This window comes from Varanus komodoensis, unplaced genomic scaffold, assembly GCF_004798865.1.
Source record: "Varanus komodoensis strain SLA01 unplaced genomic scaffold, ASM479886v1 scaffold13_3, whole genome shotgun sequence".
NCBI classification, from domain to species: domain Eukaryota; kingdom Metazoa; phylum Chordata; class Lepidosauria; order Squamata; family Varanidae; genus Varanus; species Varanus komodoensis.
In genome coordinates, this window is record NW_025335409.1 from 14,712,696 (window position 1) to 14,730,341 (window position 17,646).

Below are 17,646 nucleotides of genomic sequence, written 5' to 3' on the forward strand. Positions count from 1 at the left end.
AGTTGCACAGACTCCATGTTTTTATTCTAAAGAACAGAAACCTGGGACTTAGGTCCATTACTTTATGACCAACAATCACCAATCTCTAAGGTTATAGTGGAGCTGGAACTGACACCAATATAGGGCACCAATACTATATGCATATGGCTGAAACATTTCTGTTTGGTGGCCCTTACAGTTGTAATTCACCAGCCTTTTAGATCTTGTGTGAATATTGGAAATCCCTCAACTCAACATGTTAAAGTGAAAAGTTCATTTAAATATCAAATTTGATAATATTTTGAGAACCTCCTTTGCTAAAGGGACTCTTTAGGATAGTAGACAAAAATAATTATTTCCTTAAAGAAGTTAGTACTGTCTGGAAGACAGTATTTTAATTGATTCTGTCCTTCTCCCTGTTATCAGACAGCAGGGGTTCCATAACCAACAGTCAATAATTTAAGGCCTACTGTCACTTCTGAGTCCTGAACTCCACAAGTACAGTGGTACCTTGGCTCACGAATGCCTCAGTTCATGACCAAATCAGGTCGCAAACAAAAATTTCACTCAGGTTGTGAACTCTGCATTGGGTGGTGACCGCGGCCATCTCTCCCCCCCCCCCCCGGGGGGGGAGGGCCCCCCCCGGGGGGGGGGGGGGGGGGAATGGCCAAGATAATGCCTGTCTTTCCTGCATGAGTGCACCCATGATTACGCCCGTCTTTCCTGCAGGAGCGCAACCGCGGTCTCAGCCATCTCCCCACCCCCATACGATCATGCCCGTCTCCCCCTCAGCTCACCCACGTTCGCACCCATCTCTTCCCCCCCAGCACGCCCACATTCGTGCCCGTCCCTCCCCACCCCCATGCGCCGGAATGACAGGCACATGCAGGGATGGCGGGCTTGATCGTGGTTGTGCTGGGGGTGGGGCAGGGAGATGGCCATGCTTGAGCTCGGGGTGCGGGGGGAGATAGCCGTGATCTTTGTTGTTGTCACTTTGCTTCACATTTTTCTGATTAAAAAAGAAATAGTTACAGAACAGATTAACCTTATTTACATTGAACCTTATGGAAAAATTTAACTTGGCTCATGACCAATTCAGATCACGACCAGAGTCCTGAAACGGATTAAGTTTGTGAGCCAAGGTACCACTGTATAGATGTTTTTAGAACAGCCTACCTCTTATAGAACATATTACTATTTTATTGTATAAAGACTTACTTCAAATTGTTTACTCATCTGAATACTTTGCTCTCCCACCTTTTCCTCTTCCCTGTTCAATAAATTGTGCTTCTTTTCTAAGTTGATCATTGTTTTCCCTCACCTGTTTTGAGAAAACAGGGTACCTGGTGGGTTAAAAGTGCTGCATGCTAGTTTGTAGTCAGCATTTCTCTCACTCATCTGCTACTGTGTGTAAAAACCTAGTGTATGAGGGAGAAAGATCTTGACTACAAACAGATCTCTGTTGCCCTCAGTCCACTGGAATCACCTGTTCCCTGAAAACAGGTGGGGAAAAACACAGTGAGCAATTTATAGAATAGAAATAGGATTTATTTAACAGGGACATAAAAAAGGGAAAGGAAAGTTAAACAAACATTCAAATGAATAAATTATTTAAAGTAAGTCTCTAATCAATAGAACAGAAGGAAAGGGAGTCCAATAATGGTATCTTCTGTAAATGAAGATTATTTTTATAATCTGGGGGAAAGGCAGAATACTGTTGCTGCTCTTTATTCAGTCTCACCATTACCTGTCTCTTCTGTTTACCCTCTTCACAGCTTCCTCAGTACCTCTCTTCCCAATCTACAGTGGTATTTCAGCTCACAAATGCCTCAATTCATGACCAAATCCGGTCATGAGCAGAAATTTCATAGAAATTTTGCCGCAGGTCACAAACTCTGCATTGGGTAATGAGCGCAAGTGCGCATGCCTTCCCTACACGGGCGCAATCACAGTTATGCGGGGGGGGGGAGATGGCCGTGATTGCACCTGTGTTCCCTGCCCCAGCGTGCCCTCGGCCGCCTCCCCCCACAGCGCGCCCTCCTCCACCCACGCACCTATGCCCACCTCCCCCCCAGCATACCCACAATCGGACCAGTCTCCCCGCACTCCTCCACATGATCACTGGGGTGGGGGAGATAGCCGCGATCTTTGTTGTTCTTTGTCACTTTGCTTCACATTTTTGTGAGTAAAAAAAAAATAGTTACAGAATGGATTAACCTTATTTACATTGACCCTTACGGGGAAATTTGACTTGGCTCATGACAAATTTGGGTCACGACCAGAGTCCTGGAGCGGATTAAGTTCGTGAGCCAAGGTACCAGTGTATATTCTTTTATCTCTCCTCACACTATCGTTCTATTTACAATTTACACTGCCACCTTAATCCTACAGTGGTTCAGCAGGATATAAAAGGGTTGAAATGCTACTAGCTTCTCACAGGACTTCTCTCATGCTTCACTTTATTCCCCCTCTAATCCTGACAATATGAATTTATGAATCTTAGGGCATAATCCTATGCATTTTATACAGAACAAAGCCAAACAACTCACAGCATCCCCCAACACAGCATGGCTGACTGGGGAATGCTGGGAGCTGCAGGACACTTTTATCTAAACATGCATAGGAGCGAACAATCATATTTCTTTCAAATCCTACAAATACTTTATACTTATTCTGTGCAAACACATGCCTTACCTTCTCCTTAACTAAGCTGACAAACTATTTTCCAAAAGATGCTGTACAAATGGAGAAATGTTACTACAAATAATTCCTATATAAATCAATGTGGGGGCAATCAGACAATAGCTGTCAAAATGCCTTTTTTTCTTGCCCTTTTATCTCAGAATGGGCATGGAGTATCCATAAATCCACTTTTCCTACATTGCCTTGTTTCAGATGATCTGTTGAACAGTTTACTCAGCATAAACAGTAGAACCTACTGCCTCCAGACCCATTTCTAGATTTTATTTATTTATATAATACAAACATTTATATCCCATCCTTCCGACAAGCGCTCAGGACAGCTTACACAATATAAAATTACAACAGCACCATACTAAAACCTCAATTATTAAAACAATATAAAACAACACATCATGAACTTAGAAAAAGAAAAGGGAGGAAAATAATATAATAGGATCATGCAATTCAGCTGACAGACCCTTAATGTAAGGTGACTACATTATGTATGGTGGTTGCATAGTGAGTATTTATATCACATATTTCCAGTTTTAAAACTATGCAATGTCAATATTCCTTTACAAAAACCCAAAACAACAGATCAGTATTATTCCCAGATTGCAGAGGGCTGAGTTAATAATGGTTTGTGTGAAGCCATCCAGTGAGTTAATAACTGGAGATGCATTTGAATACAGGACTTTCTAAAGTGTAAATCATACTTGTAGCCACAATGAACAGTACCAAAACATCTGCGGGTCAATAGTTGTCAATAACAATAGTAATAATAATAATAGTCAATAGTTACAGTCCAAGGCAACAGGTTGGGGGAAAATGCATGTTCTTGTAGAAATTATAGAATTAATTCTGCTACAGCACTGCCTCATTGCTCTTACCTTTCTGTCTCTTTTCTTATATACACTGTTATGCCCCTGAGGCAAAAGATACTTATTCGGTCAAGCACAAGAAGTGCTTTCTAGAAGAGACCTTCCCCCTTCCTAAGAGAAGGCGGTAAGGAATCTCTTTTGAGCCCACAATGGCAGGAAGGCAATGACCTGGAGGTCCCCAGCAGAGGTGGACTGTTGGAGCATTTTAATCTAACCTAAGTCCTCTTTACCTAGGAAGCTCACTCACCACCCCTTTGCTCTAGGTTGGGACCAAGAGCAGGTACTTTTTAGCACCTTCTCCTGGCAAAGGAAGAAAGAACTTGGCCAAAGTGAATTGCAGAAAGCCTTATACTAGTCTGGGGGAAAGTGGGCAACTACTTAATTTCTTCCATCCTAACAGGAATATCTGACAGCATCAATACCTGCTTACTGGTACTCTTAACATTTCCTGACATTTCATTCTATACATGAATTTTCCACAAATAGCTGTTGCCACAGAGTTTAGTTATGTGAGATCATTTAGTTTTCTGTAAGCATAGCACTCCACAAAATGGCTGCTAAGGGGGTAGGAACTTATTCATAAAATGCCTGACATGGTAGGTATGGTCAGTCACAAAACATTCATTTTGCAAAAGGTAAACTTGAGAAAATAAAAGTAATTTCACCAAAAACCTAAGCAGAAGGCAGAAATGAAATCTGAGCTCCAAAACACAAAAACACTCTTTTCAACCCCAAACCCAAATAATGATGGCATTGGGCATTGGAGGGCAGCCCTTCACTTTGCAGCATGCCATCCACCAGTTAAAAAATAAAATCAAAGTAAATCTTTTAAAAAGGAAATAAAAATCAGGAAGGGCATAGAGCCTGGAGAATGCCAAGGTCACATGAAAAACCCCAATCCTTTGCTGTCTTGCAGAACTTCACCAAAGTTTTCCTTCTTCATTCTTCCTAGTTTTCTCCCGTCTATAGACTATTAACTGCAGTGCATTTTAACTATTCCACTCTTTAAGGATGCAGTCCTAGAGACTGTGCCCAGGCTGGAGGCAACCAATATTCTTATGCCCTGCTGGGCTGAAACCAGTATAGAGGGAAGAATGGTGGAGATAATCCTCACTGTTTCATCCTCTAATCTCATGCATTTTCACTAGATGGCCTTTGCAACTTGGCTAAGGACAATGCTTTGGAGGGGGAAGGAAAAGGGCTGGAAGAGAATCAGAATAACTTGTATCCTGATCTCCTTAGCTTTCTCTCCTTTGTGAATGTGGACTTTTCTTCCTCTCTAAGGCTGTGCTTCCAGTCCCAAGGAGACAATAGGCCCAATTCACTCCATACTGACTACAAGGGCTGGATCTCAAACTCTCCTTTCTACGGTTAGAGAACGGCCTCTGACCGCAGAAAGATTTTATAAGCAATCCTATCATCTCTGCAATGTTCTGAATTAATAAGTTTGCCTTCAAAATACACCATAGTTTCACAATGTTCTGTACATAACCAAAGACCTATATTTTAGTTTATTGAGCCCCACAAGGTCAGAAGTAACATTATCCAGGATGTTCATTTCAGCCTGGTAAATACTAAGAAATGTTACAAATCTTGCAAGATCCAGAACCAACACACATAATCAGGAAAAACTCTGCCTTTATCTCAGTGTTGTTTCATCAAGACAGTCTAGGTCAAACACAGAAGCTACAAACAAGGAAGAACTTGTTACATGGAAAAAGCCACAAGCTTCAAACATACTCTCTTTGGGGGCTATTAAAATGATTCACAAAGAACTTCAAATGTTTTCTTCTACCCCTACATGGCATAATTGCATTCTGTCTCACAGCATGTTATTGACAAAGAGCCCATGAACTTCTAAAAAGCTATGCATTTTTGTTTTGTTTTGCTTTGAAGAAGAATATATTTTGCTATAATGGCTAGAGACACAATACTGTTTGGCTTTCTACTTGCCTATCTGAAGCACAATATTGCTTCCACTCCAGCTGCAGATGCTAAAGATAAAACAGTTGGATCAGGCAGTTAGGATACTTATTGTGTATCTGTGAATCTATGCAAAGTGTATTTCTTTAAATACTGTGAAATAGCAAAAACATACCATTTGAATTTTTGTTTAATTCTGCTTTCAGTTTTTCTACTTCTTCTTTCAGTTTTTTGTTTATGTCAAAGAACTCTTCACCGTCACCACTTTTTTTTCTCTTGAGGAACTGCCAAAGAAAAGAATTAATTTTCCATTTTAATTCACATTTAGCACACATAACGCATATAAAAACACTTGCCCACATTCCATCCCTATTTTCGCTCCTCTGTCAAACTTGACATTATGAACAAGTTTGAGCAATGAGTTTCTATTTTTGCTTAAGCTATAAAATGTCACAATACTAAGACCCAGATTCAAATTCTTGCTATACAATGAACTCACTTGGTGACTTATATGGCCTGATTTACACATAATGTTAACCCATGGTATGAGTTATTGATTCTGGATTGTCATAGTCCATGAACATGGTCATGCTAATAAATCATATTTTGTTAAACACAAAGAACCCAGGAAAAATGACTTGTTGTTGGGTTGTGAACTCTGGCTTCTTAAACTATGGGTTGTTTTTACATGTGAACTCAGATCTGTGGGCTATTCCATGAATTGTTTTGGCAAACTACAACAACAGTGAGCAAAAGCAATCAAAACCAAACCCAACCCAGCCCCCGAGCCACCTATCTGCCAGTAAAACATTACAAAGGTGGAATACAAGCAGAGAACACATGAAGGAGGTGAAAAATAAACAACTCAGGAATTAAGAATATAAACCAAGGTTTGTTCAGTGGTTTGCCAACAAATGCTGGGCAAGGCAACAAACCATGGGTTAAATAAACCATGTGATAGCATTATGTAAGAATCAGGTCACTGTCTGCCAGATAGCCTAACTTACTTCACAGGATTGTTGTGAGAATAAAATAGGGGAAACTAGGCACACTGCCTTGAACTTGGAGCTCAGGTAGAATATAAATGAAAAATATTAATAATAAATGTATTGATACCCACTATATAAATAATAAACAACAAACTATTTAAATGGTGCATACCTCCTTTATGAAAATGGTTTAGTTTTTGTGAACTCTTAAAAATATTCCAAGGGTCTTTTTCAAATGATCAATGGATTAATTAAAGTTTATCAAACTGCTATACATAATATCCTGATAAAGTTCTAAACATGCCTTGCAAATCTACAGAGAAAATTGGCAAATGAATGATGAAAGAGTAAACCCCATTACTGTAATAATTGCTGTTTGATTGATACTGCCCTATATTAATTGTTTTAAAAGTGGAGAGCACCAAGCCCTAACACACACAGCTATTTTGCAATAAATTTGCTGTGCTCCTATTTAAAATTAAAAGTTGATATGAACATGCACAATTAAGAGGACTAGAAGTCTGCTGTTCCAAGACAGAAATCCCTCTTGGGATTATTAAGCTCTCAGGTGCACCTTTGATGCTCTCTGAATCTCAGCCACAGTGGTAAAATGCCCTTAAATAAACTAGCAAGCCCATTTATATATCAAACATACTCGCTGCAAATTTTCATTCTCTTCTAAGGACTTCTTGGCAACGTCATTGATATTTGCTACTTCCATTTGCTGAGTTTCCTGGGTTCTCATCTCTTTTGCCAACAAAGTGATAAGGGAAATGGTACGTCTTAGTACACTGTGGGAAATGAAACCCCATAAATCCATTAGAACAGTAAGCCCTTACAATTGTTTTAGCTTTAAAAACTAAATATTACAAAAGCTTGTCACACTTTAACTGATTCTAAAGATAAAAAGTGCCTGAATTGTGAACACCAGCCATTTTTGTTCAGGTACCTTTCCATTTTACAGCTGACTAGGATTGTAGATTTATTTAGTTTTTTACAATATTGTAATACCTCTCATTTACAGCCCCTCTTTAGCTCTCAGTTATTGCTGAAACCAGTTCATACATACTCCAGGGTGTTGCTGTGGGCTGAAGGGATACAGGATACTGCCCAAATGTCTGTATCCATCCAAGACTCTATGCCAGTGCCAGCTGTTCCCAACAATATCCACGCCGCCCCCCACAAAAAAAAAGTGAAGTGAAAAAATTTCTGGAAATTTTTGCAATTCAAATTAGGTGTATTTGCACAGGGTCAATGGCACAGGAAGTTTTCAGTTGTCATCCAAATGTTTTCCCATGAAAATTCAGTTAATTTGCATAGGGTCATTTTACTGGAACATTACTGGAATGTTCTGATTCTTTAAAGAGATCTAATTTAACATGAAATTAGCTGGGCTGGTAACCTACTATCTACCAGCCAATTCCTACACATATGGTTGTTATTGCTAGACTAGGACTAGGGCTCCTGCTTCTTGGAGAGGCTGCCACAGAAAGCAAGCGAAGACTAAATTGTTCCCAGGATTGACTAGAACATCAACCAACTGCATTATCTCTGGGAAGGGCTTATCTGTTGGGACAGAAGTGGGACAGCAATGACCCCAAAGGTGGTGACACCAAGGGGGGACCCTTCTGCAGGGAGGCAAACACAAGGGCAAGGACTATCTCCCCAACATCTTAACTAGTTGGGTTGCTCAGAGCCCTGTGTAGTGGGAAAATTTTCTTGGTTTTTCCATTCATAGGGCCAGAGTATGTGGCTAGAAGAGAAGTGATGAAGCCAAGTGGGTTCCCAGGCAGAGGAGGAGCATTAGCCCATTAAAGGGAATGTGTCTCAACTAGTTACTGCTCTGAAGTGTTGTGGCCCTCCTTGCATCCACACGTTTGGTTGTTGCCCTGTATGCCTGCCCTTGGGTCTCCAGATGCTGCTTCAGGGTCCATAATAAAACATTCCTCATCAATGATTTAAAAGTAGCCAATCTGGTTTTACCACCAAGACCTGAATGGGAAACATTGAGTCCCAGTTATGCTCACTTGGTACTTGGCTTGGCATCAGGATAGACTTGAGGTTGGGGAATGGGGGTTGATGTGATCTATAAGAATTCTTCTCTGCCCAGTTTCCCTATCCATCTGACTACTAGTCTGATGCGCTTGCCTTTTGTATTGGACCAATGGGACAGGTTGGGAATTCTGCTCATATACCAAACAGTCCTAAGCTGCTGTTCTTGGGGGACACAGTATTTGGGGCAGCTCAGGATTTCATGGATTCCATGATTGTACCAATATTCAGGAACCCCAGCAGGGCATAATTTACTTTTTTTTCAGTTGGGCATGTTGGTAGATATCTGAAGGAGGGGAACACTTTGCCACAGTCAAATTACTGCCTGCTGAGATTTAGACTATGGTGGCATTCCCTTTCTGCATGATGGCATGTAACAGCAGGGGTAGTGAGGACAGCAAAGAAAACTCACTGTCTCTATTACATCTTCTCCTTGCCACCCAGAAGGATTCTTTAGGGTTGCCCAGGGCCCAAGGACATACTAGACTTTTCTGAGGCCTGCAGCAATATATTTCAAAATCTCTTCTGCCCTCTGGGACTTAAGAATTCATGTTACTCCAGTGGAATCAGGGAAGGTACCCAGAGTACTGCCTCAACAAGTTTTCTTGGATGAGTTTCAGTTGGTAGAGCTTAAGGGCACTGACAAACTGCTTGGACAGTTTCATACAATGACTTCCATAGGGGCTCCTTGGCCCCCTTGTCTTAGAAAAACTAGCAGGGAAAGTAAAGCTAGTTATCCAGGGAAGTGATTAATGCTTCCCTGCAAGAGAGATTGGGTTCATTCTACCTGAAAGAAGCAGCGGTGAAGCCACTCCTGACAAAATCCTCTCGACCCAGAAGTTATGGCAACTTTAGGCTGTCACAAATGCTATATTGGGAGAGAGATGGGGAGTACAACTCAATTGATACTCAGGATGTCTTGTCAGCTTATGGAACTATTAACTATGTGGTTTACCTGGATTTCAGCAAGGACTTTGACAAAATGCTGCATGATATCCTGGTTGATGAGTTTAGGTACAGACTGATACACTAGCCAATGGATTAGGGCATGGTTGATGCATTGAAAGCAGAGGGCAATTATCAGTGGGGAATCATCAGGATGGCAGCTGGTGACGAGTGGGGTCCCCCAGGGCTCTGTCCTGAGACCAATCCTATTCAGTCTTTTCATCAGTGACCTGAAGACGGGGTGACCAGTCTGCTGATCAAATTTGTGTACGATACCATATGGGAGTGGTGGACACAACTGAGAAGAAGGTACTCCAGATCCAGAAAGATCTGGACAGACTATGGAAGTGAGTGGGGGACAACAGGATGGCATTCAGTGCAGAAAAGTGCAACGTCTTGCACTTGGAGTATAGGAATGGGTGTCATAAGTACAGGTTAGGGGACAAGTGACTGGAAAGCAGCACTTGTGAAAAGTATCTTGGGGTGCTGATCAACTGAAGGCTAAACATGAGTCAGCAGTGTGATGTAGTGGTCAAGAGAGTGAATGCCACCCTTGGAGGAATAGCCAGAAGCATGGCTTCTAGATCAAGAGAAGTATTACTGCCACTCTCCATGACTCTGGTATTCCTGCAACTGGAGTATTGTGTTCAGTCCTGGGCCCCACATTACAGGAGAGATATAGCCAGGCTGGAATCAGTGCGATGTAGGGCCACAAGGATGGTGGCTGATTTGCAGGAGAAGCTGTATGAGACGAGACTGAGGCAACTGGGTCTTTTCAGCCTGGTAAAGAGGAGACTCTGAGGTGATCTGTTGGTGACATGAGGGGGTGTCATGCAGAGGTAGGTCAAGGCTTGTTTTCCCCTGTGGAGGAGGGCAGGATGCATTTCAATGGAACAAAGCTCAGGGAATCAAGGTTCAAGTTAGACGCCAGGAAGTACTTCCTTACAGTTATGACCCCCCATATCCCTAGGGTATGGTATGGGCTTTCACAGGAGGTGGTTGAAACCCCATCAGTGCGGGTGTTCAAGGATAGGCTGGATATGCATGCGGTAGGCATGTCATGAACAGAGCTGGCTAGATGGCCTGGGAGACTCCTTCTGACTCACTATGTTTCTTTATCTACCTGGGGCAGCTGTTTGAACTGGTTTGAAGGGTTTCTGCTCCTATTTGGATAATCAGCCACAGAAGGTGGTGCTTGAGGAATACTGCCTGGTTCTATAGATTCTACAGCTGGAAGGGATTGGTTTTATCCCTCATGTGATTCATGAGCTATATGAAAATACTGAGTTTGTCTGGATTGTCATAATAGATTCTCATCAGTACACTGATGACAAACACAGTTCTATTTCTCCTTTTCATCCCTAGCAGATGAAACTGAAGATGTGCTAATCAGTGCTTGGCTGTGACAATGGACTGGATAAAGACAAATGGAAGCTCAATCCAGAAAAGACCAAGAAGCTGCTAGTAGTTGGCTCTTCTAATCAAATGAAAGGCATTTAATCTGTTCTGGAAGGAGACACTTTGTCCCTTGAGGCTCAAGTGGCCTCAGTAGCAAGGAGAGCATTTCATCAGTGGCAGCCAAACTATGTTCCTATCTGAACAGGGATAGCCTGCTTTCAGGAAGTGATGCTCTGATCATCTCTATATTATGTATATTGCTACAATGTACTTGACATGGGGCTGTCCTTGAAGACCATCTAGAAACTGCAGCTTGTACAAACTATAGCCGCCAGACTAATAAACAGGGATCAGAAGAGCCAAGCTTACAAAAGTAATTGTCACTCGTTTATATTTGCTGCCTGTTCTCTTCCGATACCCAATTCAATATGCTGGTTATTGGGACTGCAATACCTGCTGGAGTGCCTTTCCCAATCCAATTCTACCCAGACAGTATTGTCAACATCTGAGGTTTTCATTTCTACCTCTGAGAAAGGCTCAGCAGAAAGCAACAAGGAAAAGTACCTTCTTAGTGGCAAACCCCCCTAGTTATAGAAATGCTCTCCCTACTGAGGCCTGCCTGGCACCAACTCTATTATCCTTTGGGCCTTGGTTAAGACTGCCCTTTATGCCAGGGCATTCAATGGCTCTAAAAGGAACATGGGGGAAAGGGGTTATGTCAATGATTTAACTGCACTAGTAGTATTAATATAATTGTATAAATTCAGTTTTTAAATTTCTGTAATGCCATTTTATGAAGTTTTTATTGTATGTATATTTTATTAGTGAATAAAACAACAAAGACAAAAAGTACCCCATAATTTTTGGCCCAATAAACAAGTATTGTTCTGAAATGTTTGAAGAAAAACAATTAAAACACTTAATGTGATATAAATATTATATTATGCTAAAATGGATATCTTCAGGTTTGCCGTCATTGCTTACTAGTTCCATTTCATTCTGAGAAATACATATTTAATTGACAGCTAAAAATATATAATATATAATCTCTCACATAGTTGCTAAAAATAATAATCTGAAAAACATTAATTACAACTTTAAAACTGCCAAGCTTGCCTAGCAATGCATTTAGAACTATCTTACATTTATATTTTATTAATGAATGTAAGATAAATACATTTTTCCAAGAAAAAAAAAAAAGCAATGGAAAATTTTTTGCTCCCCATCTGTGGCCATTCTATCAGCTCCTTTTTGCTGACAGAATGGGTTGGATGAGCAAATGTTATACTGGTGAGTTCAAAGTGTCTGATGACACTGTCACAGTCATAGTGTATCTGATGTTCTCCAGAATACCAAATAGACCAACACCCAACAAATTGTTGTAAGCCGCCCCGAGGCTTCGGTGAATGGGGCAGCATAAAATGTTTTAATAATAAATAAAGAAATAAAGAAATAAATAAATCTTCAACACACAATTATACCCCAAAACCTTGTTCAAACATTCTGGCCACAAATGTCGCTTATTGGATAGTACCATAAGTGGTACATGTGAATTACATTTTTATATGCAGCCTTTTAGTATTGTCTTTCCTTCTAGAAACGTAATGGCAAGCCTTTCATATGCAGAGAAATCCTAGTATAGGAGCAATTGCTATTAAGTAAGCAATTCCAATGTGTGCCCGCTCAGGATGTACATTGCCATGAGAGGACTGTACTAATTCTGAACTGGATTTTGGGATCAGCAGTTAAGAGCTACATTTTTCCCATTTCACCAATACACACTATTTCTATTAGCAACATTTCTTTTTCTGAAATACCTGTTTTCTGAAATCTCTCTCCATTTATTCAATTCACATATACAAGTTTTTACAAGTGTTTTGCATGAGCCATTCTTTTTGTAGAATGAATTTCTTTACAAGCAGATATAGAGTTGATTTAAATGGCACATAATTATACTTACAGCCAAAGAAAAAGGGAGAATCCTGAGATATAAAGGTTTCGTTGCGATCTAAAAAGTTTCATTTGAATATGTTCCAATGCACTGGTGTTTGCATTTGTAGTTTTTTCACTTAACTGAACATTTGAATACTTCCTCACTTCTCGTACTGCATCTGCAAGTAAAAAACAGCTGGTTGCATTTGTTTTCTAATGTCTCCTTTATTTACAGTTCAGTATTAAATGCAACCTTAAGAGCCACTTGCACATTAGTTTTATCAGAAAATATTGTATACAATAGACAGTGAAAGGTGGAGTAGTGGAAAAGGATAGAAGAGAAATATAGAATTTGGGGACATATAGAAATCAGGCTTGTGGGAAGTGCTGATACATAAAAATAGGGAACTGAGGTATAAATAGGCTAAATTATATACAAAATGATTAAAAAGTCACTGAATACATTGTAATAATTTTTTGAATTTTTATCATCAGGCCTCAGAAACTATATATCTAAGTTTTGTGCATCCTGCTTAATGGTCACTGAAATGACAAGCCTGCAAAAAAGTGTCTAAGGAGGCAATCCTACCAACTGCACATTCAATGCCTCCTAATACTCCAGACTCAGAGGCTCATGAGCATTCAGTGAAGAATGGGAGGAAAGCTGGAGGCAATCTCTGCATCTCCATTCTCCAGCACAGCTAGATGGACAATTTTGCCTGTCTAGCTGTGGTACTTCAGATGAAGAAGCATTCCTTATATCCTGACAGCTCCAGTCTCCTCCCTCCCCCTTGAAGTGTCCTCTTCATCTCTTCTCTGAGGTTGATTTTCCAGACTTGGAGAAGTAGTTTGGTTTTTTTCGGTGCCATTTGAGGTGGGGTGGGGTACTGGAGCATGGATTCCCAGTTCTGAGGTTGGAGCTCTGCATCCAGCCTCTGATCTGGGAATCTGAAGTATTCCATGGTCACCTAGATGCTGTGTAGGAGCCATAGGATCACCTTTTAATAAATTTTCATGATAGATGTTTAGCAGTTGGCATATGATCATCACAAGCTCTTAGGACAGAAAATTATTTATTTATAAATAACTTTTATATCCTGTCCTTCACTGAAAGTATCGAGATGGTGATACAGTAAAAGCACAGCATGCTAAAATTATAATGACCAGGGAACAAATTTAATTCAATTTTTAGCAGGAATGTTAACATGTTACGATATTTTCCTTTCTTTAAACAAAAGCATGGCATGAACAGCAGAAAGGTCAGTGTAATTCTTTTAAATCAGCATTCCCTAATTTCGAACTTTCTGGATATTTTAAGGTACAACATCCATGGTCCCTGACAGTTATGCATACTGACTAAAGCTTATGAGAGCTGTAGTTCAAAACACCTGGAGGGCACTAGATTAGGGAAGGCTGCAGTAAAGAAACTCATATTCAGAAATTCTGACCGTCCAAAACCAACTGAAGAGAAATAGTGCCACCTGCTGATTCTTTCAAATTGCTTACTGCCCAAGTTATTCACTACAATCAACCCATGTCTAATCTTAATCCTGTTTTGTTGCTAATGACAGCCATTCATTGTGTAACAATATCTTCTTGCTTATGAGACACTCTGGACATGGACTTGGGCTATCAGTACCTGAAGGAATAATTAAGGGCCTGAGAACACTACTGCCCAATTGCTAGCAAGACTTATTTCTACTGCAATGGAAACGTGATTCAACTGGAAATGAGTAGAAATGCTTGTTTCCCACACTTGCAGAGGGGAGCTTCATTGTCCTGTTTCACTCTGGAAAAGAGCATTTCTACTTGTTTCCAAGGTTGCTTTAGGAAGTGCTAGTTCTTCTTACTCCCGTAAGCACAATGAAAGCAGCAAAGCCACACTGGCAGCACTAGATATCCTCCTCTATTTTAATGGGCTTGTTTTTAACATTTCTGTTTCAGTATTTAAAAGCTCCAAGCCTTGGGTGTCTTGACAGAAAGAATTGTATTGAATGAAAATTATAAATATTCTCTAGCTGCAATAACAATCCCACAAACACATGTGCTTTTTATTTGCCTATTATCATGGGACCCGGTACATACTAATGGCAATACAGAAGAAAAGGTTTCCTACTTACCAAGAAATAAAACAATTAACAGAATTATAATTGCAAGGAATGCCTTGTTCCAATAATTTGCTATTTTATTCCATATAGAGATCATAAAAATCTTCTGCCATCTGTAACACAGAATTCCAGAATTCCAAAGGATTTAACATGTGAAAAGACATGTAACAATGTATTTTTATTTTTATAGTCATGTAACTTTTTGTTTTTATAGTCAAAGCAACCAAATTACTTTTCAACAACTCTTTAAATAACATTAAATCTCAGTATTAAAATATACCTCCCTTAAAGCTGAATAAATGAAAAAAGTTGAATAAATAAAAATTCTGAAATACAGTCCAAATAGAGTTATTAGGTTCAAACCCTTTATCTTCCAGAGTTGCACAAAAATGAGAATTTCACAAGGTGCAGTTTGTCCAACTTACTATCAGGATAGTGATAAGAAAAGTCATACCTTGTGGAATTCACAGTTAGGACCTGCTATCCTTACTTGTATCTAATAAGACTAGGTGTCTTTAGTGTCCAGGTTTAATGAGACTAATTTGTTGCTTTCTGATCCTCTTAAAGCTTTATTCTGAAGAGGAAAATCCCTTGATGTGCGTATTTAAATCACACCTTCAATTATCTTGTTAGTGCAACTATCTTAGTAACACTGCATTTTCAAAGAATCCTTGTAACATGTGACATTAACTCAAGGCAGCTGTGTCCAAGTAGTTGTTTTGCAAGGACTTATAAGGATGCAATCCTATGACATTTAACTGAGAGTAAGCCTGAATAGTCTTATTAGGATTCAATTTTGAATAAACATAAATCGATGCACAGGTGCTGCTGCATATACTCAATGAACAGGACTGCAGACAACTGAAGGGAAAGCAATCATGCACTCTGTTTCCTCCTGTTTGTCTTTTTTTTGGGGGGGGGGGAAGATCTTCAAAATCTGTATTTACGCAAAGCAATCAACAACTTTAAAGCAAAAGTTTCCTTCTGTATGTATGTAATGTAATTGATTATAGTAAACCAGTAGTGGCTGTATTAGATCATGGATACTGGAAGTGATTTGAGAAGTTCGGCTGGATTAAGAAAACTGGGTCCGGTCTAAGTGATAGATGGCCATGGTTGTTCTTGCTTTACATAGCTATATAGAATAAATTATTTGGTAGGTGTTGCTTTGCTCACTGTGTCAACTATACTGTTGAAATTTCTTTCTACACAAGTATAAAGGTAAAATAGTACTGTCCTTTGCTGTGTACATCTAGTCATCCTAGGTACAAATGAACTGGAATATTTTACTTTTCCTTATACTGCTGATACATTTACTTTATCCTAAAATCTTCCAGTCAGTTGAGGAATATGCACCTATGCAGTTAAGATCAATATGTAGATATCCAATAGGCATTTTAAGATGTGAGATGTTTTCTTTTTAGCAACTGCTTTCAGATATTTCCATCACTTTGTTTCCACACAATTACTTACATGAGTCAACCTTTGTGCCAGTAAGCTGAAAGCATGCTGGGAGTGGTATGCCTTTTTTCAGTCTAAACTTGCTTAAGACTGCACTTTTAGATATTTTTTCCTCTTTACTCTTTTACTGCCTTTTAACAGTGTTTAACATGAAGGAGCATTTACACTCCAGTTGTTGTACAATCCATTCTATCAACACATTTTGCTTCATGTGTTCATCCAGCCTTGTAAACACACCCACATCTCCAGCTCTCAGGGCTAGCAAGTATTATTGGTTTTCCCTGCTAAAATCATAACAAACCAGGCATCTGATCAGCAGGTTCAACACTGTTTAACTCTAGCTAGCCTAGCAGGAAAAGCAAATCTAAACTCAGGGTCTCAGAACGTGCTTCTTATCCAGTTATAAGCAGCTAAGAAAAAAGGTTGAAGATAACTCATGTGAGCCTGCTAATATTGTATATGTATGCTGATTGGGCTGGGGGGCAGGGGACAAATCTACTTCCTTTTATTCATATCCAGGGTTGCTCCCTATGTGCTCACTTGCAGTCAACAGAACAACTGTCAGCCTTGCAGGTATTATGCTACTTTGCCAAAGTCCTCAAGGGGCCTGAAGCTACAACCCCACGTATAACTCATTTTACTGGAAATAAGCCCAACTGAATTTAATGAGAGTTATGTCTAAGTAGCTATGCAGAGGGTTGCACGGCTAACCTGCATGATGCTGCTTCCTTCATTTTCAAGCTGGCCTCCTTTCTGCTATAACTCAGCTGTGCTGTAACATTTTATTAACACCAATGACCCATCTTGTCTTATGTTCTCTTGGAAACAAGCATACAAACATGCAGCAGAGGTGCTGTTAGCAGCTGTATTCAGTGGGATATTGGCAAAGAACATTAACAATTCCTTTTGTTGCTATACTGTTTATTTTGGTCAAGGGCCACACTTGTTCCACTTGTGATGATTAGAGGTGCTAGTTATAATAACTGTGCTAACCATACTTCTACTTAAAAATAACTCTCATGATTACCTCTCCAAAAGTCTTATATAACGATTTTACTGTCTTTTTTAAACATATTGTTGTGAGAAGCTACATCAGGCTTTGAAAAAATAGCATATAGTTTACTTTAAATCAGGTGTGTCCAACCTTTTGGCTTCTCTGGGCCACATTGGAAGAAGAAAAATGGTCTTGGGTCACACATTAAATATACAAACACTAACGAAAGCTGATGAGCAAAAAAAAAAAAAAAAGCTGTGTGCATAATTTTCGTGATATCCGCCACCAGATAAGCAAAAAAG

General features: G+C 39.8%; 1 protein-coding gene across 1 annotated transcript in view; it reads right to left on the reverse strand.

The window, feature by feature from the left end:
* DUS4L (dihydrouridine synthase 4 like) overlaps positions 1-17,646 on the reverse strand; it is a 44,174-nt gene that overhangs the window by 11,509 nt on the left and 15,019 nt on the right. Inside the window, exons 8-11 of the mRNA XM_044423372.1 lie at positions 14,902-15,002; positions 12,810-12,960; positions 7,110-7,245; positions 5,641-5,749 (exon numbers count right to left, since the gene is read on the reverse strand). Of these exons, the coding sequence (XP_044279307.1) occupies positions 5,641-5,749; positions 7,110-7,245; positions 12,810-12,960; positions 14,902-15,002 (497 nt within the window). The remainder of the gene's footprint in view (positions 1-5,640; positions 5,750-7,109; positions 7,246-12,809; positions 12,961-14,901; positions 15,003-17,646) is intronic.